The sequence below is a fragment of the Morus notabilis genome, unplaced genomic scaffold (genome assembly GCF_000414095.1).
Source record: "Morus notabilis unplaced genomic scaffold, ASM41409v2 Scaffold1826, whole genome shotgun sequence".
In the NCBI taxonomy this organism is placed as follows: domain Eukaryota; kingdom Viridiplantae; phylum Streptophyta; class Magnoliopsida; order Rosales; family Moraceae; genus Morus; species Morus notabilis.
The window spans coordinates 96822-120355 of NW_010358048.1; the positions used below are offsets into that span (position 1 = coordinate 96822).

Below are 23534 nucleotides of genomic sequence, written 5' to 3' on the forward strand. Positions count from 1 at the left end.
AATCATGAGGAGTGACGTTTAAGGGTAGTTAAGTGTATTATTTAAGAAAGTGACAACCAACATCAATTCTTAAATGAGATTGAGACTCTCCCTTGTAGTAATGGTTATTCAAACATTAGAATTGGTTAACCCAAAAGATGTACCATTGCTTTCAAGTTTCAACTACAATATGATACAATAATACCATTACTATAAGCAAACTCCTCAAAGATTGCATGTAAAAGCAAATAACCCAATTCAAAGATAGACTAAAATTTAGCAAAAAAAAAAACAAAGAGAGAGAGAGAAATGAAAACCAAAACCGCAAAGCTTTTTGATCAATGCATTGGATTTGGATGTTTTTAAACTCCATACAACAAAATATGTATACAACTCTACATAATTATTTCAACAACCCAAGAGCTAAAAATTTTCAAGTAACATCCTAAATATGCTAAGAGGAGCATTTTTGTACGTCTACCACAAAACGCAGCGTTTTGGGTCGCAGTAGCAGGACCTTCCTTCCCTACTTCTACAATCACCATCCCATAACCTCACAACATTTCCGTTGAGCTCCGTCAGGTCCTGGTAACGGTACCAACCCGTCTTCCCCATTCTCGTCCTCAACACTCTCTCCCAAATCCCCCACCATTCCTCACCCCCGTCACTCTCCTCCGTCACCGTCATCTCGCCGTCAATCGCCTCCTCGTACTCTTCCGTTAACTCGCCGTCGACGTCGTCGTAATACAGAGAAAACTTCCCTCCTTTCGTCGCTCCAACAATTTCAGTTTCTTCAACGCTATTCGCCGGAGCCTTCGCTGGAATTGGAGTCGACGCCGGTTTCTCCTCCGTCGCGCACGGCGGCAAAGGTCTATTTGAATTCCGATCGTCGTGCGGAGGCGAAACTGACGGCTCCGAGCAGCGAGAAACTTCGCCGGCGGCTCTGATCCTCCAGACGCTGACGGCGGCGGTGACGACGGCGATCCACGTCCATAGATTGTTGACGATGGTGAAGAAGCCGAAGCTCACGTAGTTGAATGCGAGAGCTTCGAGAGGAGAATCTAAGACAGTCATTCTCTCTCTCTCTCTCTCTCTCTCTCTCTCTCTCTCTCTCTCTCTCTCTCTCGGAGTGTTTCCTTTCTCTCTTTTTCTCTGCGTCTGCGGAGAAAACTGTTTTTATGTTTTGGGGGTGGTGTCACGAGGTTGGCGTGGAGGATGATATAAATATATTGGGAGAGGAGAGAGAAAGAGGGAGAATGTCAGCCGTCGGATGTGACAAGTGGGGTTGCGGATCTGAATAAAGATGCCAAGAATCGAGACCAAAAGATGCTGAGTGAGAACAGTAGATCCAAAATTTATACCGAATTTTTTTTCTTCGTTTTCTATATTTTAGCAATAATGAGAATCATGATTTTGTTGGACACGTGTAAGGTCAGGAATCTCTGGAGTTCCTTTTACTTCTCCTGATGCCAACCACAGAATACGTGGCCCTCATTTTTTCTATTTAAATTTAGAATTTAAATTTTATTATAATAAAAATTTTTAAAAAATAATCGTATTTAATTTTTTTACTATAATAAAAAATTCTCATATAAAATTACATTTTAACTCAAATTAAAAATTTGAATCAACAAATTAAACGAGTCATACGATTCTTGTGTCAATAGAATAGAACCACATAGAGACGTATTTTTTCTTTTGTTTTCTTAGAAAAATGTTTTTTTCAGTGGAAAATTCCGTTTGATACATAATCTAATATAATCATAAATAACCAAAACATATAATAGTATTTGATCATAGATAAAGATAAATCTTAGAGCTCGTTTAGTTTGCTGATTTGAGTTTTTAATTTGAATTGAGATACGATTTTATATAAAAACTTTTTACTGTGATAAAAAAGTTAAATATGATTGCTTTTGAGAGTTTTTTATTATAGAAAAACTCAAATTACTAAAATAAACGGGCCCTTAACTAACACACATAAGAGTATTTGATCATAGATAAAGATTTAATCTATTAATGAAGATAAATGAAGTGCATAAACAAATACGAGTATCGAGTAAGAATCACTCGACATAATAATAATCGAGTGTGATAAAAATTTGTCTAACAAAACAACTGTAGTGGATCGATAAAACCAGTCGATCAATACCTAAAACAGTACTAGAGTAACTCACTACATAATATCATACTTAGCGAACCAACCCAACCACCACTATATGTAAAAGATCGAGACGACAACTCTCGTTATTCTACAACGAGAACATATATATTAAAATGACATAATCAACGTCACTTTTATTACATCAAAATTAAATTAAAAATAAGATAAAAATCCCATTCCACATGAATAAGATCACTAAATGCTAAACTTTTCTAATATAGAATATTGTACTAAACAGCATATCCAGAAATATCATATTGTGTATTGGTGGGTTTGGTGTCCAATTATTTAGGACAATCATTTTTAAGAAATCCAATAATTTTGTTTTTGTCATAAAGAAAACTTTTATTTTTTCCTTTTTTTTTTGTTCTCAAAGTTAAAAGCATTAGAATAATCCTTTTAATCGACATCATTAGAAGGTTTTTATCCTTTGTTTTTCTTCTAAAAACAAAAAACAAGAATGTCCAAACTTAAAAGATAAAATAAACAACCTAAATGTTGGATAAGGTGTGGACATTGGTCCAATTTAGTTCCAATTTAGTGTAAATAAAACGTGATATAAATTAAAGCATATAACCAATAATTATCATTTTAATTTTTTGCACTTTGTGATTTGGTGTAAATATCATAGTAAAGTTATTTTTATGCATGCCTAATGCACATTTGATCATTAGTTTGGGTTCAGTAGTTGGATGTCCAATTTAGTTCCAATTTAGTGTAAATAAAACGTGATATAAATTAGAGCATATAACCAATAATTAGCATTTTAATTTTTTGCACTTTGTGATTTGGTGTAAATATCATAGTAAAGTTATTTTTATGCATGCCTAATGCACATTTGATCTTTAGTTTGGGTTCAGTAGTTGGATGTTTTAGATTTTTACTCTCCAACTGAAACCGAAACTGTCAAGAACTCAAGATAAATTCAATTTGGTAGACATCTAACCGAATTGAATGTGGTTAGTTTAGATCGATATATCGGTTGATTAAATTTGCACACAATACTATATTGATTTGATATTTAAAAATGATTATAATTATTAATGTTTCGCCTATAGCAAAAAAAAAAAAAAAATTAAGGATCTAATCAGTACCAACATAACCATACTTATTTCTTAGTTATATATTATAATTGCAACTATTTGAAACTTCTCACATACTAGTGCTTACTATCGTTGGTACTTTTTTTTTCTGTTAGGACTATCATTCATGCTATATGTTGACGGTGTTTTTCTGACAACTTGTAATTACCTCTCTATAAACGCTCACGGTTGCACTAACCATTGAATCACGTAATAAGCAGTAAAATAATGTAGAAGGGACAACGATTTTATAGTGGTTCGGCAATAATTTTGTGCCTAATCCACTTGTGTATGCACTATTTTCTCAGATGTTTACAAGTTTTCTCTCTGTAATACTAATGGTGTCTAACCATTTTCTGGGTTTCGTTGGTTCTATTTATAGGCCTTTACAGTGATTACATATTCCCGGTTCCCAAGGAGAAAGCCATCTTCTGTTCTCGATCCTCGTGAGGATAGGTGAGTTTTCATGATGACTTTTCCTGGAAATGCGGCTGATCCTCTCAACCTGCCGCCTGATTTCCTGACTTATGCAGTAGCAGTCGGATCAATACTCTCGATGCAGTGGTCTCAGCACGTAGAGCCCTCGCCCAGCGCCTCTCCTCTTGCACGATCTCTCGACGTATAGGGCACGTTTGCTACGCCTTACTCTCGATGCCAACAGCCGGTCCTCCGCGGTGAGTCCTCGGCGTCGGTCGTTCGAAGGGATGGTCGATGTCTCGACCATAGTGTAACATGAGATTTATTTGGACAGTTTCAACCACTGTAATCTTTATTATTATTTGATGATTATAAATAGTGATTTAAATGAGAATTTATCTACACAATCAAATTGATTGACTATGCCCCAAATCTTGCGACATTTATGTTAAGAAATGCACCCACTCCAACGACCGTAACAATATAATAAATATAACATTTTTATGTTCATCCACATTAACACTATATGTATACATTTACCGTAAGACTGCCAAACTAAATAATTTGCCGTTTATTTAACACCATTAATCACGTGAACCGTAAGACGTCTTCACCTAATCTCTCATTAATCACGTTATCCTTTGCTTTGCATCTCAGGCAATCCTCAGGCCTCAGCAGTCATTTTTCTTTATACAACAACACAACACAACGAGCCTTAATCCCAATTTAATTAAGGTTGGTTATATAAATTTCACTTTTTCACACAATTTTATTCGAAATTAGACTTTCTTAAAGATCTAAATCTACAATATATTTCATAACTATTTCGATCCACACAAAAAAAACCCTTCTATATACTATACTTTTAACGTTACGTGATTTCAACGAATCTGCAGTCTTAAGTAGATATATTATGTTTCATTAGATCAAAGGCAATGAATTATAACACGTGGAGTAAAGAAATTAGATAGAGGGACCGTTTGAGGAAACCTGGGAAGTCATCATTTTATTTAATGCTTTCAATTCGGTTTGATAAGGCCGCTTCACTGATATAATTAATTTTTAACCGTTAATATAATCAAAATCACATTATATTAAAAAGTATATAAAACAAACAGTTTTTATTACCTATTTTTAACCGTTTTGGGTAAAGCGTGTTTATGTTTTCGTTTGGGCTTGGGCTCATGGGCCGTCTAGAATGGGTTACTGTTTTTGTTGGCGCAAATATAACTTAGCCGCTTTTGTTTTCTTCCCCAACCTTCCGGCGAGAACCGCGTACGAGCTTTCTCTGTTTGGTTGCCGAGAAAATTTACAGAAGGAAAGGAAAAACATCAAATAACACTCTCTGTGCTTCAAAAGGTGCCTTTTTCTCCCTCTTACCTATTTCAGCTCCGTTTTGACTGCACAGAAAAGAATTTGTTGCTTTTTGCATAGCCTTTAAACTAACATTCGTAATCACCGAAAAAAAAAATCTGGTTTATACTGTTTATACGTGATTATTTCGCGAAGTTAGTGCAGCTTATTTGATGGTTTACGAGCATTTTGGTTTGGGAACTGTAATTATCGCTTGATTTTTTTGCTTTAGTTTTGTAGAGTATATGGCGCCTTCGAAGGCTTCCAAGAAGCAGCAGAAGCGAGGAGTCGATTTCAAAGTAATAAACTAACGAATAAGCTCAGATTTATATACATTATTTTGTCAAGCTATATAGAGAGTTGATTCATGTATTTTGATTTATGACAGAAAATAAAGCGAAAGATTGGCAGGAAATTGCCGCCTCCTAAGAATGCTACAAATACTGAAATCAAGTCCAAAGGTATTGATAACTGGAGTCTGTATTTTCTTCTCCATTTTTTTTTTCACTATCTTGTTATTTGGGAGAATTTGATGATAGGAATTGTGTTTTCTTTTCATGATTGATAATAGTCAGAGAACTAGGAAGACGGATTTTCTTTTCTTGGTTTGTTTATTTCTGTTCGATATGAATGCGGCGTTCTGGTTTTTATGTTTTGAAGGGTAGAAATTTCGTGGTGAAATCGGAATGTTAATTCGAGTTTGATATTGGTTTATGGGCAGCAATAATTCTTCCTGAGCAGAGCGTGGCATCGGAGAAGGCTGGACTAGCAGTGAACAAGAAAGGTTTGACTCTGAAGGAACTTCTTCAGCAAACATCACATCACAATGCGAAAGTTCGTAAAGGTATTTTATTCTTTTGTTTTAAATGTTGTAGCAATTGGTATAGTTAATGGTATTTTGTGAAGCTATGCTCCTTTTGTAAGTTTAGGAAATAAGAGTGTCTTCCTGGGCAATTTATAAAAAAGGAGAGTGATTTGACCAGGAAGGTTTCAACAAACCGAAGCAACGTAGAATGCTCTTTCAAAATCTTACTTTCTGTTCTGCAGCCAAAAAAATCATAAGAGAACATTTTTTTGATACGTACTGGTGTTGGTGTGCCACTTCAGGGGCAAAATACTCCTGTTTTTCTGGCAACACTTCCTGCATTTTAATGCTATAAAACAGTTGCTAATTTTTGTTTCCATCTTCAAAAGACGCTTGCATTGCTAATCATCTTCCCTATGCATTCTATGTGGAGGAGTTACTGCAATGTTCTTATCCTTGATTTTTCCTTTTTTATTTTCTAGAGTTTTAGCTTCCACACACACATGTATATATATATATATATATATATTTTTTTTTTTTTTCATTCCTGTTTGTTTCTTTGAAGATGCATTGGTGGGTATTCGGGATTTGTTACTTAAACATCCAGCAGAGCTGACCTTGCACAAGTACGCCGTGATTGAAAAACTACGTGAACGTATTGGTGATGATGATAAAGTGGTTAGGGAGACTCTATATCAACTTTTTAAGTCAGTGATTTTCCCCGACTGTAAAGAGGTAAGTTTTTTGTTCTCCTGGTATAAGTGCCAATATATATAGATAGGAAATAAAAATTTGTTGAAATCAAAACCAGTACAATAAGAAAGAACAATGAGTCCTCCCTATCACCAAAACAAGAACAAATTGACCCTCAAAACATGAAATTCATAAATGCATGCTTCTGTATTGGTACTTGAAAAGTGTTCCTCCTATCACACATTTTTGACATTATCCGCCTTTTATTTTCTAAAATTACTGTCTTTCATCATCATTGGTTTATTTTGATTATGACATGCATTCTTGCTTCAATTGTCCAGGATAATCAAGGGGTTTTCATCTCCTTGTTGACGGCCTACATTTTTAGTGCAATGACGCATTTAGCAATTGAAGTTAGGTTGATGGCTTTTAAATTTTTTGACCTTGTTGTCCAGTACTATCCAAATTCCTTTTTTCTGTACGCTGAAAAGGTATTTCATATTCTATTTCTGCTTATTTCCTTTCAAAAATTTTGAAATTTTGTTGGAATGGACATGTTCTGCTTATCTTATTATATTTGTTGTTTTCTTGAAATATTATCTTGTTTATGTCTGAAACATTTTTAATTGGTTGGTTTGTCTGCAGATTCTTCAAAACTATGAGGATATTTTGCGGAGGAACAAGTTCTATTTACAGGAAAAGGGCAAGCTCAAGACTGCTCTTTCTGGGTTGGTGCGCTGCTTGTCGCTGTTGCCATGTGAGAGGAGAGAAGCTGACTCGTGTGAAAAAGTACCTCCTGTTTCTATTTCTTTCCTATCATTTGGTTTATACGATTTTACATTATAGGTTTTGTACCAGTTATTCCGTCATTATACTAGGCTTTTGAGGCATGTGAATTGAGTTTTACTTTTGATTTCTGGACGTCCTTGAAACTGTCAGTTGTAATTTACTCAGAACTTGCCTAGTTATGCACTTGTAGATTTGATCACTAGAAATTGTTAATATTGCGTATCAAATTTATTAATTATGAAAATCTTAAATGACTGCGTTTTTTGTTAGGAACTAATTGAATAATTCTTGTGCTGTCTTATGACAGGATCCCTTTTAGTCTCCTTACTGGCTATATAAATTTAGAATTACGCATGTTTACAATTTCTTCACTTATTAAGGACTTCATGTCATATGTTATTTTGTGATTTATGTCCTCCGCCCAAATTTTTTGTCCACTTTCCTCTTTGGGTGTCCTAAAGTATGTCCACTTTAGCACATACATGTCCGGAAATTCTGTAACTTACTATCCATTTCAATTGTCATATAAAAAGAATCTTTTCAGTTTTGTATGGTATGAATTATGACAACCTTACAGGTGGATTTATAGCTCAATTTCATATATTGATTTTTTTTCTCTAGGTTTTTTATTACTGTTTTTTGTTGCTTGAATGAAAATTTCTCATTTGATTACCTTGTAAAATTCTATCTGATGGAGATGGACTGATAATTTTTGGGATGGAGTCTTTAAAGGTTTGCTCAAATTTTTTACCTTTATTTGTGCTTCTTTCTCATTGCTTTCTTTTAATAGAAGGATGCCGGACAAAGAGTGTTGCATGCCTTTGAGCCTGATTTGCCTACCGAGTCTGATGGTATGTTAAAGCTCTTGTACCTTTCGTGGATGTTGCTACTTTAGGTTTTATTTCTATTTGAGTTAGCACTTGGCTTGTTAAAACGCCTGATTTTATGGAAGTCTTTCAGCTTCTGTATATTCCGACAGATAATGTCCTCTCTAGTAATACCCGCAGTCTATTTGATATCCTCCTCTGTTAGGGTGTACTTCATAGTTTAATTGCCTTGTATGTTTTAGTTTCCCAACTCTTTTATGTTTGTCTTTGTAGGGTATGCTGTCATCATCCCGAAAGTTAAAGAGCTTATTCCAGTTTTAGTAAATTGTTTTGAAGAATTTATTCCTGGGGTTCAGGCTGTCCCATCTCTTGATGCTCAATCTTTTGATTGTATGCTATCTTTACTACAGAGCATGGATCATTCAATCCGGTTCTTTCTTCATATTACTGGTGGGGGTAATTTAGAATCAGAGCCTTCTCCTGGAGGGCTTGAGGCGGACATATGGACTGAAACTATCTCCACTCTCTCCAAAGTCTTATTAAAGAAGTTACTAGTCCTGTTTCCTCTTAATTCCATCCACCAGGTTTCAGAGAAGGTAAATATTGATTTTTTAACACTATCACTCTCTCTCCCGAGACACCTTTTGGTTTGTGCGTGTTAACTCTTTTCTCTGATGCCTCTTTTTTTTTCAGCCATGCAGGGTTTTGGATGTTCTTTATTGACTACTCTTGCAATTAGATAAAAACTAATTGTTTTTCCTTTCTTTGATTGGCAGAGTGATGAAAGATATTTTACCTTGAACACTGCAATTGCAGAAATATTTTTTCACTTGAGCGAATGGACCCTGCCTCCGGCTGTTTCATTGGAAACATTTTTAGAATTTATTGAAAGTGCGCTGCTTGGAAAGGTCTATATTTTGTACCACTGTATCCTGCACTTAGTTTCAATGAACAAGCTTGTTTCTCATTGATTACTGTTGAGCTGTATGCTGTGGAAATTGGATGAAAAAATAGATAGGATTTTATTTTAAGTGAAACCTATTCTTTATTTTAACTAGAAAAATTCTTGCACTTGAATATTAATGTTACTATTTCTTTTGGGTGAAAGGTCGAGAGACGATCCTACTACTTTTTGGGTTTTATCGATCTGATTGTGGTATTTGGCAGATCTATGGTGGCAATTCTGGTAAAGCAGTGAAGGAGAAACATTTACTTACACTTCTTCCTTTTATTCCAAAACTTGTTTCACTAGCAGCAGGTGAATGGAAGCCTCGGCTTCTTCAGGTTTGAAATGTAGCTTGAGAATTTTTTCTTTTTTTTTAAATCCAAAAAATCTTGTTTATACATCTCTTTTAATAAAAATGTCTATTTTCTTCAATTTGATGTTGAGCTCGAGGTACATGTCAAAGCTAATATGGTAGCATCATCATGTTTCATGATTTCAGGCATTCACTAAGGCATTCACTAAGGCATTCATGGATTGCAATTTAGAGTCGGCGCTTAAATTAGCTTGCCTTTCAACAATTGAGGAAATGCTAATTCCTGTGAGCATTACATTGCCTTCTACATGCAGTCTCTCTGTAGGAATAATCAGTTAGGTTTTGATGCCAAAAATGACATTTTTCTCTTATCAACAAAATTTTCATGCAAATCATAGAGGGAAGACATGATGTTCTCAGAGACAAGAGTTCCAGAAATTCTGGACCATCAGATTGCTTGGATAAGAGAGCTTCCCGTGTTATTGATGCAGCTAGGTGATAAACACCAGTCTTCTTCTCAGGTAATTTTTGTTATCTTATTAACAGTTCTTGGCTGCGCAATGAGGCAAAAAGATGATGAATTTGGGCAGTGTAAATGAGTTAAATAGAGATCTTTAGGGTATCACATGTCTGAGTCTTGGCCTTTTTCTGCTTTACATTTCACTTTCCCCTGAAAAGTTGCATTTATTTTTTTGCAGGCTGTGTTGCGCCTTCAGCTAAAAGTTGGACAATGTGCTTTATTGAACCGTTCCCTTGCATGGGAATATGATAACATGCAATATTCGCTGAAAGATTTTTTCAGCACATGTCTAGATGATGGTAACCGCTACTTTGTTTGAAATGTTAACATTTTTATTTTTTATTTTTTCAAAGTTAATGGAATCAGAAAAAGAGGTGGGCGAAGAAACTACTAGGTTTCTTATCATACCTTTCTTTCTCTTGCAGGAAATATATGCTATGGCCCTTTTGTAAAGCTTGCCAGTGATTGTCAAGAACTTTCTCTCTGTTGCATTTATTACTTCTCTTTTCTGGATTCGCCATTGTTGAAGTCAATATCTTCTTGTTGCCTGTGTAAGTAAAGTACTATATGTTCTTTATGAATGTTGGCAAATTTAATTTTTCATGCCAGTTGTCATTTATTGTCTTCAACTTGCTTGATGCTTCTTGTTAACTCTCTGTTTGAGCTACCTTGTGACTGAGTGCGAGTATCTGTTTGTGTCTAAGAGCTTGTTTGGTAAGAGTGAAAGTGGAAGGAGAGAGAGGTGGGATTAATGGAAGGATTTTGGATCTAGGGAAAGAGAAGAGGAGGAAATGGATTGGGTGAGGGATTTCAAATCCTTCAAAGAATCTCAATTTTGATCTCTCCATACTCTCTCCCATTATAGATATTAGGGAGAGAATCTAACTATACACAATTAGAGAAAGGTCCTCTCCATTTTCCACACCTAGATTATATACCTTGTGTGGAAATAGTAATTTGACATGGACTTTAATGTTATATATCAGCAAAATAAGGTGTTCTGGGATTTTACTTATAAAATAGAGCATGGTACCAAGGGTGTTCTTTTTCTCTGCTTTCCCATATGTTATGAAATGTTCCTCAAGTGGACTTAATAGAAAGTTTTTGTCGCTCCCCACCTGTTACCAACTTTCTCACATGATGTTGCAGGTCCTGATCTGGAACCACCAACATTATTGCGAATCCTAGAGGTTCTAAATTCAGTGTACAAAGCTGGGCGAATTCAGATTGCAGACCATATTAGTTTCTTCACCACTTTGCTCTCACATTTTAGAGTTTTTCCTGGTATCTCTTATCAGAACTATTATGTGGCCGATACATGTTTGTTTCTTTTTTTGTTGCCTGTCAAATTTTTGTGTTTCCATGTATAAGTTCAATTGTCTATAGTGAGTGGCTTGTCTGTAATTAACAGAAGATTGGAAAATTCATTTACCATATTCATGGGTATTTAATTTATGCATGACATACTGTTTGTTAAATACTCACTAATATTAAGATAATCACTACAAAGTACAAACTGCTTGTTTCTCATACCGCATTATGTCCAGTAGTTGAGACAATTTTACATCTGTTATTTAATTGATTTATATAAACTAAAGGGCCTATTTGCAGATAATATTTTTCCTGTTACGGAGAATGATGCCAAGATTTCAAATCGCGGGACGTTTAAGTCAGTTATTAGCATTGTTTGCTCATACATATCACAGATGGGTGATAATTCTCTTGTTTTCGAGATACTAGAGAATGTAGTACTTGAGCAGATAGTAAGTTTCATATGATATCTTATGTTATTTTCCTTGGCTTTCTTAATTCAGCTAACAAAGTTTATTTTCCAATTTAACAAATCTTTATTCATACCACTTTTTACTGCACTTTTAACTTCTCCGTAACTGTTGATTAGTTCTCCAGAATTTCCTTGGAACGCGAAGTTCCTGACAATATTGTTCATTTATATCTCAGACATTAAGGCCTCCTTTAGACAATGTCTGTGCTCTTCTCCGATTGCTAGCCACACTGGACTCAAAACCCACAAGACTTAACGAACAGAGTATAACATCTTTAGGGAATTTGCTCTCTGGATTTCTGATTGATATTGCACTTGTAAGTACCTCTTCTGCTTAAGCAAAGTTTGTTCGTTTGTTTTTTTCTTTCTTAGTGCACAATTTTCTTCTGACATTCTAGATCTAGGCCTCAGAAAAATTTAATTTCGAACAGAGCTGTGTGAAAAAGTGAAATCTATATAGCCGACCCCAATTAAGTTGGGATTAAGGCTTGTTGTTGTTGTTGTAGTACACAATTTTCTTCTCTTAATATGCTCTGTTTTGATTGTATTTGTACTTCATCCTGTAGTGTGTGTGGAGTAGGCATCTCATTTTCAAAGTGTAGATTAGATTTGTTTGGAACTCTGCTAGTAATATGCTATGCTACACTTAAACTCAGGGCTTGTGATGTGACGCTGTACTGCATTTATTGTAAATTACGTTCCTTTCCGAAGTAGTGAATGACTTTGGTTTTGTTGCATTTATTGGTCCCTGCCATAGTTTTCAATGACTTTCTAACATTCTGCTTTTTAAATGTAGTGTATTCCCGAAGATGAGAATTCAATTTGTTCAAGAACATGGCATTACTATCTCATTCCTTGCTTCACGCTGTTCGATAAAAGTCACAGGCTATTGCAGCTCGTCCTCCGAGCCTTGGGGTCGTTGATAACTCGAATTAGTTCTTTGTCTCCTCATGATCAGAATCAATATGCGAAAGACTGTTCAAGTACAATTGATGCTGCTGTCTCTGTTCTACTTTCAATGCACAAGGACGTAAAAATTCGGCGGATTATTTCTTCATTCAAGGAAGATATTCACGATATTTTTCAGAAAATAGTTTGTTTACAGGTATGATTTTGCACTTTCAAGCTTAGCTTAACCTCTTCAATTGGTTTCAGCTTTGAACTGTGAAGTCATCTCGGATGATATACCAGAAGCAAATCTGTTAACTTCATTTCTTCTACTTTGTTAATGCAGTCCTCGGAAGAAATCAGACTGACCCTCGAGGAAAGGCATAAAGTGCAATGCTCAGTTGATAAACTAACGGTTGTAACAAGTTCATTGGATAAGATGCTGCTGACGACCTGAGAGAACGTGCATTGCAAGTAGCTTGTATTTTTATTGTGGTGTCGCTTAACTAGAGCCGAGGATGGTAGTAGTTGGGGACGAGCATACGTTGTTGGTTTTTTTTTTTTTTTTTTTTTTTTCGGACATTGGTTGCCATAAGTTTGGAGGACTTCGCATGTATTTGCTGATTTAGTTTATGTGGCCACCATTTTGGAGAGTTATCATTGCGTGGCAAGGCATGTCTCCGTATGTATCGGCTTCACGTCACGAGAGACCAAAGGAAAAGAGTCGTGAAATGTCTAGCTTGATTTAGTGTTTTGGGAGATGGCGTGGCTAATTTAAGTCTCTTGTTCTTGATGAGTTTTTGTATAGCTCGCTACTTATTTATTTATTTGTTTGTTCTTTGGCGGGGAACACATAATTACTTAGATAATTTTGTTGCATAAACAATTTTGGTTGAGCAGCTTTGTAAAATGATCACTTAATATTAAGATTGAGTCACATTTTGGAACGTTTTTCTCATAATGATTTGAAGAAAATGAACTCTCTCAAAAGGAGCTCGTTTTGAAGGTATACTCAAATCATGATTCTTCATTTTGATGTTTGAATCTCAAATTTTTTTGTAAGATAAATGTTGTAGCAAAATTAAGGGTAAGTTTGACAAATACCCTTTAAAAGTGTGTGAGTTAAGATTTTTATCCTTTTTTCTCAATTTATAACATTTTGGTCAAATAATTACACTAATAAAAGGAGGTAAAGGTTTAGATTGATGCACTCTCAAATGTAAATTTTTTATTTTTTTTAGAATTAATGATTTAAGTATATAAAATAAACAGACCAAAAATGATTATCGAAATCAAGCTTATAAACATGACGACTTTAACATTGTTGAAACACATATTAATGTACTAAAAGGATAATATTAAGGAAACATTGTTGAAACACATATTAATGTACTAAAAGGATAATATTAAGGAATTTTCTTATCGTGAACAACAGGAATTTCAAAATTCTGTTTCCTAGCGACTACTCATGTGAACCAATCAAAATGGATTTCAGAGATTTTTCTTGATTGGCCACTTTCCTATGAATAGAGAAGCTAAGAATTATATTTTATTCTTTGTACTCACACAAAAATATATGATATTCTTTGCTATCTGTTGATTTCAGCATCGCAGTGTCTTTGGAAGGTTTCCTTCCGGTATCCCACATACCTCAAAACAAACAGCAGAGAATGATAAAGATTAAAGATTGGATAATTTTGACAAATATCTTTTAAAAATGCATGAATCATGATTTTTACTATTTATTCTTGATTCATAATCTTTTTAATCAAATAATTACTTTAACAAAAAGATATTTATTAAGAATAAAAGATAAAAATCTAGTATTTTAATGGTAAATTCTCAAATTTTTCCTAGAAGATGTGAAGAATCATCAGTCACACAGGGAGACGTCACCAAAATGGCGGGAAAGTATTTCAAAACACAGGCCCAATCCACAAGCCCAATGGAGATAGGGCATGGAAACCCGTGAGTAGTCGTGACATACATGAAGGCGTGAAGGCTATTAAAAAGTAAAAATACAAATTTGCAAAAATCATTTTGGCGCCTAATGAAAATGATAACAAATTCAGAAAAGTCAGAATCAGAAACGGAAGAAAGTCTCTCTCTCTCCAAAATTTGCCAAGAAAAAGAAACTCTCTCTCTATCAGTACGGAAGAAATTTCTGTTTCGATGCACCAGAAAATCGTCTCGTAGATTACTGATTCAATACTCCGGTTTCATTATAAATCTCATTTTGAAGCTTTTGAGTTATGGCATTGGAGGAAGAATACTAGAGCAGCAAAATGCAGTCCAAAATCAGCACATTCTTCAAATCCTCCTCTTCTTTTGCCGCCATCGAATGGCCGGAGCCGTCGCCGATTACCGGAGAAGAAGACGAACTGGACGTTTGGGAGAAGAAACAACATCAGTTTTCGAACACGTACAGTCGCAGAAGTCGAAACCCTAGCAGGTAATTTCTTATGCAAGGACTTTTGAGAATTTCAGGGTTCTTTTTTTTAAATAATATTTATGCTTATTGTGTTTCTAATTATATCCTATCATTTGGTAAAAGCGTTGAAAAAGATGAAACGGAAAATAGCCAATTGGCGAAGAAAACTGTTTTGGATGATCACTTTTCGAAGCCGGAATCTTCGACTTTGGGAAGACTAGTGGTGAAGAACAAGAAAAGGAGTGACGCTCAATTCCATTTGGAATTAGGCCAGTCTGATTTTCTTCTCCACACTTGTACCAAATGTGGGGTTAAGTATACTCCCGGGGCTAAAGAAGATGAGAAGGTTCACAAGGCTTTTCATAAGGATTTTACCCATTGAATTCAATTTAAGGTACGAGTAATGGAGTTTTTCTTGTGAAATGTACTTGTGTTGATTTGGTTCTTGATTTGTTCAAGTTTGAACTCAACTTTTGCAGGTTGGTCTAACGAGAGGGTTGTTCATATGCCCACCATGGAAAGCGGTCGGATTGTTATGGTGTTGGATAGTGACTCCCTTGTTCACAAATACAAGGAAAGTGAATTTTACTTACCAAACAAAAAGGAAAATATTAGATTATTTCTCGAGTTGTTAAAAAATAATTATTTATCATTATTGGTGATGCAATCACTACACACATGATATTCTATTAAAATTTCTATTAAAATTGTTACATGATAGTGTGGGATCCAATGTTTGCACTTTTTAGCATGTGCGAGTTTTACTTTATCACATATGTGGTGATAGATTACCTACGGTGAATTCTTGATGAATGGCAATGATCTAGTTTGAATGAGACAATATTGCTTGCAGGTTGGGGAAGTTGTGAAGATGATGGAGGTTGAGCTTGGAAGTGGATGGATTTTCCATAAGCTGTGCAAGGTGATATAGGCTCTACTTTTTATTTGATTAATTTTGAATCTTTTATGTCAATGTATTGTGGATTATTTTCTCCATGTATTTTAATTTACAGGTAAGCTAATTCTGTTTTACTGTCTGATATGTTCATTACTTATTCATGAATAAATGTGAATATATCTTGAAGATAAGAAATGCTGATGAAATAGCTCGGTGAAATTCACGATTATGTGCTTGACTTCTCCCTGGATACTCTTTTTTTTTTTTCCTTCTTTTAAAGAATTCTTTGGTGATTTGTTTGCCGAATTTAAACTCATGTCACGGTACTTCGAAGTATTGAATGAATCGAACAATTCAGTGAGCTCCAATTGCTTCTATGAAATACTAGCTTCATTTTTTTACATTGTTTCTCGGCATCACTTGGAACTTGCAGGTGTTTCTGTTCACTTTATCCCAAAGAGTTGCTGGCTGCCTAGTTGCTGAACCAATAGAGAAGGCGTTTAAAGTTCTCTCGATTTCAACAGAGAAAAGCACTGATGCAACTAACACAAAAGAAGTAACGGTTAGACCAACAACTCTCCAATTTGGGGATTTTAGTTTTCAGAGGAAGGTTGTGGAAAAAGCTCCTTCTGATATCAATACTAAACATTCAGATAAAAAGATCTCAGGGGCACAATTCTTTGTGAGAAGGAAGCAGTGCCTGCAGTCTGTGGTATTAGAGCCATTTGGGTGTCTCCTGCAAATAGAAGAAAACACATAGCAACCTATTTACTAGATGCAGTGAGGTAACCCCATCATCTTTTTAATTCTCTTTTTTGTTAGCGAACCGGAAAGTGGCTGGACTAAGGTACATAATACTCTAGGGAACGATTTTATACCGTGTTTTTTAAGTCTACTAAAAAAGTAATCCTTTTATTTTAGATGTTTTTGAGACTATACCTTTAAATTTGTAATCCATATCATATTTGTACCTTTTCTAGGTCAAAGAAGAATTTATTCTTTGTAGCTTATATTAAAACTTATAATGAAACACTGATTGACAAATTACCCTTTGCAACTTAGCTTGAAAATGTTATCTTCGTAACTTTTTCTTTGTTTCTTTGAGTATTACACATGAATCAGTCTTTGTTACAAGATCATCTATCATGCAAATCTTAAATTTGTCAATTTCTAAGGTTGATCAACTATTAGTTCTATGAAAGTACAAAATTGAAATAAATTTGAAATTCAAAAGTGTACTCTTGAGAACATTTTTTTTTTTTTAAAAAGAAAACTCAAAATGCAAAGTATCCTGTGATGTGTCAAATGTTACTAATTTTGCATATCTCAATCGCTTTTTTGTTTGAATTCTCTGTTTCTTTGTCTCCTTCCATCACAGGAAAAGCTTCTGCTTGAGATTTGTCCTTGAGCGCCCTCAATTGGCATTTTCTCAACCCACTTTGGCTGCAAAGGCATTGGCATCAAATTACATTAGCGCTGGATCTTTCTTGGTTTTACAAGTCCAACAATTTAAGCTCAATTGATTCGTATTAAGCTGGAGAACGTAATTCACTTACCTTACTGTATATATTTATTATTACTTTTTTTTTCCTCTTTTGAATATATTTAATGGAAACCACTCTACTAATCATATTTGCTTCTCTTTCTGCCCTATATACATATATTTGTCATGATAAGTGGATAATTTTTTTTTTTTGGTAGAGTACCAAACAAAAAAGCCTTTCAAGTATTGCATTTTCTTGGGATTTTTTTCGTTAGTTTTGATTATGATATAATCTTACAGTCAAAGAAAGGCAGCAGTATAATTCAAATTATTCAAATTATACAGTTAACCTTAAACCAAATTCTTATGGGAAAAATTATCCTATCAGACAATGCAAATAACCCTATCAAGATAAAAAAACATTTAAAAAAAATAATGGTATCGCGTCTAACACTTACATACTCACGTTATTTTCTTTGTGCTCCTGAAACCTAAATTATATCATTTCTTAGAAGATAGTTAATTTTTCAGTTACTAATAATAATTGATTATTAGCTACCATTTCCAATTCAAACAAAAGAATTGTGCAAAAGAGGGTTCAACAAGTGTTTTCACAGATAGCGCTTTTGAATATAAGATGAGGAAAACAGTACTAATAAATCCAACACTTTTAGTCACGTTTATTTTTTTAATCAAAAGGGCTAGTCTTGATGCAGAATAAAAGAAATGAAAAAAAATATTATTTATACTTATTTGATGGGTCCAAATGAATGGTTAAGTCACGTGGTGTGCTATGTATGTGCCTAAATATAACGTTTTTTTTTTCTTTTTGATAAATTTGCCTTAATAGCTTTAAATTTTAACCGGTAAATAGAAATGTCCTTTTTTTTTTTGAGGTAATGTACATGTCCATTTTGGAACCCAATGAGTTCTAAAAACTAAAATCCCTTTTTTCTTTAAAAAAATGCATAAATGTAAAAAAAACAAAAAGCCTTAATTCAAGACATTTCTGGAATTGAAATGGGAAACAACTTAAATGGCATATTCACAAATTTGTCAATAAATAATGCAATTTCAACTTTAAGCAGGCAATAAAATAGAAAATTTAAGGGTTTGTTCTTTTAGAGTTTAATTTAAGTATAATTATTGAGTTAAATTTGAATTATAACTTGAGTTAAACTTGTAACTTGAGTTTGTGTTTGGTTGTGTACATTTGAGTTATAGTTTGAGATAAAAATCTTTTTGAGTTTGTGTTTGAGTGAGTCAAAACTTGAATTTGTATTTAGATAGTATTTTAATAAAAACTCAATGTTGATGACAAATTTTAATAGGGTATATGGGTCGGGTTTTATTCGTCTTTTCGTTGTCAACGCATAGAAAAAAAATCATCTCAATCAGAATTAAAACAAAAAAGTTATAGCATTCTAAGAATAGAAAAAATAATGTTCATTAATTTGAGTTTGAGTTTCTGAACTCGAGTTGAAGGAGAAACTTGAACTCAAATTTTAATCATAAATTTAAATTTAAATTTAAAAAAATATAAACTCAAATAAAATTATAACTCGAGTTATATTTTTTTAAATTTTTCTCTCAAAAAATAAGCGCAGTTTATCTAAAAACAAAACAAAACAAGCGCAGTTTATCTAAAAACAAAACAAAAGTCAATGTGTCGTTTTGAGATTTGGCTTGCGCCCCAAATCTCTCCTCGCCTCATGCAAAAGCTCTGGAAGATACCCAATCTTCTCTCTCATACAAACTCAATTTTATTCCAATAATGCCCTCACCGCCTCTCTCATATTTACAGTCTAGTACCTAAACTTAGGGTGGTAATATAAATTACGAGACACGATAATACTCGAAAACAATACAAATTTTATGAGTTATAATTGAGAAAAAAAATTTTGAGTCAAAAAATACTGGTCAGGTTAAACCCCACACATTTTCTATAAAACCCTCTCTGTTTCTCTACTCACCAAACCCTCGTTCCTTTCCCATTTTTCTCCTGTCTCTTCTTCTCAGTCAATCTGATTCTCTCCCGCGATGGTGGAAATCCCCGGCGGCGTCTCCTTCCCGGTGGTCTTCTTCGACGGCGAGCACGAGACCGAAATCGGCAGCATAGCCGTCTACGCCGCCATGGAATTCAAGCGCTTCCAGGCGCTCCTCAGCCAGAAGATTGGAATCTCTCCGCACCAGTTCTCCGTCCACCTCTCCTCACCGGAGTCCTGCCGCAAGATCCCGATCACCGGCAAGGTCAACTTCGGCGCGATCTGCCGCGAGAAAGGATGCTTCTTCGTCGTCATGCTGAAGCGGTCGCGGCGCCCGAGGCGGCGGAAGAGCCACCACCACCACCAAGATTTCCTTGACGACGTCATACTCTACCCCAATGCCGATCATTCCCCGATGATCAACAAGAATCCCCCGCCGAACGTCATGCTTCTGAGGCGCGACGCCTCGGTCGACTGCCGTGTGTCGCCGTCCTCCGATCGGGTCGAGTACGAGAATCGGGTCTTGAATTTACAGCTCGAGAGGGAGATGTATCTGGTGAATATGGGCTTGAGTGGGCTGGGCCGGGAACCCAATGAGACCGCCGCGCCTGTGTGCGGGGATTGCGTGAGGGCCAAAGAATTGGGCCAGGAAGCCGGGTTCCATTGGTGCGTTTACGACGCGGTGACGTTCAGCTTCAGGCCGCCGGCGGGCCCGATTGCCCGACCCTTCAGAAGACCTGAATAACTCGGGTCGGGCCGGTTTGGCGTCTGTGTTTTTGTTCACACCTGTATAAAATGGAAGGCTCTGGAAGCAGCAACGGAAGGAGAAGATAATCTGATTTTGCGTGGTGTACGGTAAGGAGCGTATACCATTCCAAGAATTAATAAGTTAGGATATATTATTGCAAGTACAGCACAATATTGGTGTATAATTTGATTTTGTCCCTACGAAGGAAGGGAAAATCAATGGATGGCTCGTGGGTTTTTGATTGTTTGATTGACAGAGTAAAACTGTAGTGTGTAGATATCTGACGCTTTTTTATTTTTTTTATTTTGTTACTTGTTGAGCAAGAAAATATTTATTTTTATTTTATTTTATTTTTTATATTATATGGTTAGGAAAATGTGGGCCCTGTGACTGTATAGCTAGGTTCGTTTCCCACCACATTTGAAGTTTTTTAATATGATTTTTGAGTTGGGAATAAGTGGAAATTAGAATAAGAGTATTTTGGGGCCCTTTGAATATTGGACATTTTGAGCTTTTCACATGATGTTGTGAGAGGCTTTTCAAGATGAAATTTATAAAGATATAATTTGTTTTTTTTCCTTTACTCTTGTTGCTTTTGTGGGTGCAACATGATTTGACACTCTATTTTCGTGGATCAAATTTCATCTTTTAGTAGTTAATAGTTAATACCTTAATTTGGAATTTTAAATTGTTCTATAATTCCATTATATATTGTGATTTTATTGTTTTCTCGATGGAAATTGTATGTGGAGATCTGAAGAGGGGATTCATATGATCCTCAATAATTAGTGAAAAGAAATGTTTTTTTTTTCACTTTGAACCTTGTAATAGTGAAAAGAAACTTTAAAAAGAAAAAACAAAACTTTCGGGTTATGCCAATGATTCAGAGCGAATCATTATAAGGAGTTTTCTATTCTAGGACTAAGACTTGCCTATTGGTCGTTGGGTACTTATCTTGATGACCTTCTACAACCTCATCTAATGATTTTTACCATTGTAATGAAATAATAAGTGAATTTATTGTTACACTTTTTAGTAAAAGAAAAGTCTGTCCTATTAAGTTTTTTTTTTTTTTTTTAAAAGAAATTTTTATACAAGCACTAATTGAAATGCGAAAGAGCGTTAATATGAAAGATTATTTTTACCGGCGCTCTTTGAATTTTAGGGTTGTATTTAGTTTGTATTCTAAACTTTAAAAACTCTCACTTTATTCCCTGAATTTTGAATGGTTCTTCCTTAACTCTTTTTTATGTAATTATTGTTAGAATCATACCGGAAAAAAAAGGGTTAAGTGTGATCATGTGATTTTTATCTGTTTCTATTAAATATTAATCTAAACAGAAAGGTCACATGACTGCATTATTCTCTTTTTTTTTCTATTTTTACCAGAAATTGTAATAGAAAGAGTTAAGTGAAAGCAATTTAAAATTCAAGGAGAACCCAAGAATTCCCAATTATGCCCCCGCCTCTCCTTAAGCAGAGATGGGGGCGGGAATGGGGATGGTAAATCATTCCCCACCCCCGCCCCACCTCGCCCCGCCTCGTTGCCATCCTTACATCTTGGAGACCATAAAATAGTATCAAACAATAAAATTAGACATAATGAAATTGTGAAATTAGATGGTAGGAAATTGTCTAAGGGAAAAACAGAAATTCTAATTGTATTTACTCATTTGGTAGCATTCGCAATGGGTAAGATTTCAAAGTGAGGGATTGGAGTCGAAAAGCTCTTTTAGTTAGATTATCGAATTTATTGTCAGAGTTACTTCAAATTCAATTCCTACATTACTTTTCAACTAAAAAATTGAATCAACCAGCGTAGTATTACTTACATAACTTTTATGTGAAACAAACCCCTTATCTCTAAAAGCGCTCCCCCTCTTCTCTACAAATCCCAAATGGCTAGAGCTTTCCAGTCGGAGGTCCATCCAACGCATCAACGAGCCTCCAGCCACCAAATTTCTCCCTTGGCTTCGCAGCGGGACGATGTACTCAGTGATGTGCTTCGTGCAAAAGAGGAGGTGGCGTTTCGTTGGGTCGAAGTCATGAAGGAAAAGGGTATTCGGTGGTTTTACACAATCTTTCGAGGGTTTTTTCCGGCCGTTAACTTTGCAACTTGAGGGACGGACTCGAGGAAAGAAGGCGCTCGAGATTCCCTGGTGCATTTGTTGGGTGGCCGTGGTTTTCGATGGCATGTAGGACCCATGCGCTAGTGGCTAGGCAACAGCTTCGTGTGTCTCTGACTTCTTCCAGTCACTTGCTCATGTCGCTCCGGCCTTACCGGCCTAGTTTTGTTTGTGTTGATTGTGGATTATTATTGTTTCTTTTATGGTATTTGCTTATGTTAGTATTGTAATATTCATAATAGTTTCCTCATTAACCAGAGTTTTATCTCATCTAGAGGGTGGTTTCTCCAACGCACCTTGTTTATATTCTATAGTATTGGGCCAATTTTAGGTTAGGATGTGGTTCATCTTCCATTGATCTATGTGGACAAATCTTGTTTTCGTGCCACTTATTGTAGGAGGTCTTCTCCTTGTTAGATTAGGGGTACGTTTGTATTTCTGAGTATGTTTAGACAGCCCGGTAGAACCCATAGTAAGAGGAAAATCCGTCGACTTTAAAAATTGTGAGGGTTCAAGTCCCTCCATCCCCAAAAAGGTCCATTTGATTCCCTAATTATTAATCCTACCCTCCCATTTCGTTAGCGGTTCAAAATTCGTTATCTTTCTCATTCAGTTTAATTCTACAAATGTATCTGAGCGAAAGTTTTTTTCTTATCATAAGCCTTTTGATAAATATTTAAAATCAAGAAATTAAAATTTGTCAAATAATATGAAGAAATTATTATTGAAAAAAAACTAGTACTTTGTATTGCAATTCAATTATTATTAAGTAAAGTTTGATGAAGATCCAAAAAATAAAAATTTTCATTTTCATTATTATTTCATATTAAACTAATTTATATTTATTAATAGAGTAAAGATAAATAATTACACCAAAAGTAACATTTGATCTGAATCATAAAAAAGTCATAACTTATTCCAAAAAAGTTATTTTTTTGGGTTATTTCAAATTATTAACCAATTGATTTTGGCACTGATTGATTGTCTAAGATTATTGTAATAAAAGACTTTTATATTTTTAGGACAAGCTCTATCTACAAACTATGACATTCAAAACTTGACTTTACATAAAATAAAAAAAGGAGGAATTACTAAAATAGTTTTTAGATAATTATTTATCTTAGCATTTTTAGTTTTTAACAGATAACAGATTATGTACTAGTCTCTTGCACATTTTAAATTATCATTGTATTTATCTTTTTGCGAGCTTGACCAATTAAATTTTCTTATTAACAGAAAAAATATTAATTAATTACAGCTTGGTTTAGTAACACTTTGGATGTTTTTTACTATGTATTGTATTT

At 34.9% G+C, this 23534-nt stretch overlaps 2 protein-coding genes and 1 pseudogene across 4 annotated transcripts; 2 read left to right on the top strand and 1 right to left on the bottom strand.

Moving 5' to 3' along the window:
- Positions 1-287: 287 nt before the first annotated feature.
- On the bottom strand, positions 288-1095 carry LOC21387600. Its single transcript, XM_010091367.2, has one exon. It carries the CDS (start codon positions 1051-1053, stop codon positions 457-459), a length of 597 nt encoding a protein of 198 aa, XP_010089669.1. The 5' UTR covers positions 1054-1095; the 3' UTR covers positions 288-456.
- Positions 1096-4919: 3824 nt separating this feature from the next.
- Positions 4920-13454, top strand: LOC21387601. 3 transcript variants are annotated; one of them, XM_024161176.1, is made up of 20 exons: positions 4920-5001; positions 5228-5294; positions 5384-5456; positions 5717-5839; positions 6366-6535; positions 6835-6984; positions 7139-7282; positions 8073-8133; positions 8383-8705; positions 8886-9017; positions 9277-9393; positions 9555-9653; positions 9767-9889; positions 10067-10187; positions 10314-10439; positions 11038-11172; positions 11500-11651; positions 11848-11988; positions 12468-12776; positions 12906-13454. In XM_024161176.1, exons 2-20 carry the CDS (start codon positions 5241-5243, stop codon positions 13014-13016), a joined length of 2664 nt encoding a protein of 887 aa, XP_024016944.1. In that variant the 5' UTR covers positions 4920-5001; positions 5228-5240; the 3' UTR covers positions 13017-13454. The 3 variants fall into 3 exon arrangements, with proteins under 3 accessions (XP_024016944.1, XP_024016945.1, XP_024016946.1); XM_024161177.1 differs by lacking the exon at positions 11038-11172; XM_024161178.1 differs by lacking the exon at positions 8073-8133 and having other exon boundaries at positions 8520-8705; positions 11038-11208.
- Positions 13455-14657: 1203 nt separating this feature from the next.
- Positions 14658-17411, top strand: LOC21387602 (annotated as a pseudogene).
- The last annotated feature ends 6123 nt before the right edge of the window (positions 17412-23534 follow it).

What these genes read in the sequence shown, in the direction of transcription:
- LOC21387600 (XM_010091367.2), bottom strand. Translation starts at nt 1,053, where the DNA reads ATGACTGTCTTAGATTCTCCTCTCGAAGCTCTCGCATTCAACTACGTG.
- LOC21387601 (XM_024161176.1), top strand. Translation starts at nt 5,241, where the DNA reads ATGGCGCCTTCGAAGGCTTCCAAGAAGCAGCAGAAGCGAGGAGTCGAT. An exon ending in TTTTTCTGTACGCTGAAAAG is followed by an intron (nt 6,985 to 7,138) that starts GTATTTCATATT and finishes GTTTGTCTGCAG; the next exon opens with ATTCTTCAAAACTATGAGGA. An exon ending in AAAGTGCGCTGCTTGGAAAG is followed by an intron (nt 9,018 to 9,276) that starts GTCTATATTTTG and finishes GGTATTTGGCAG; the next exon opens with ATCTATGGTGGCAATTCTGG.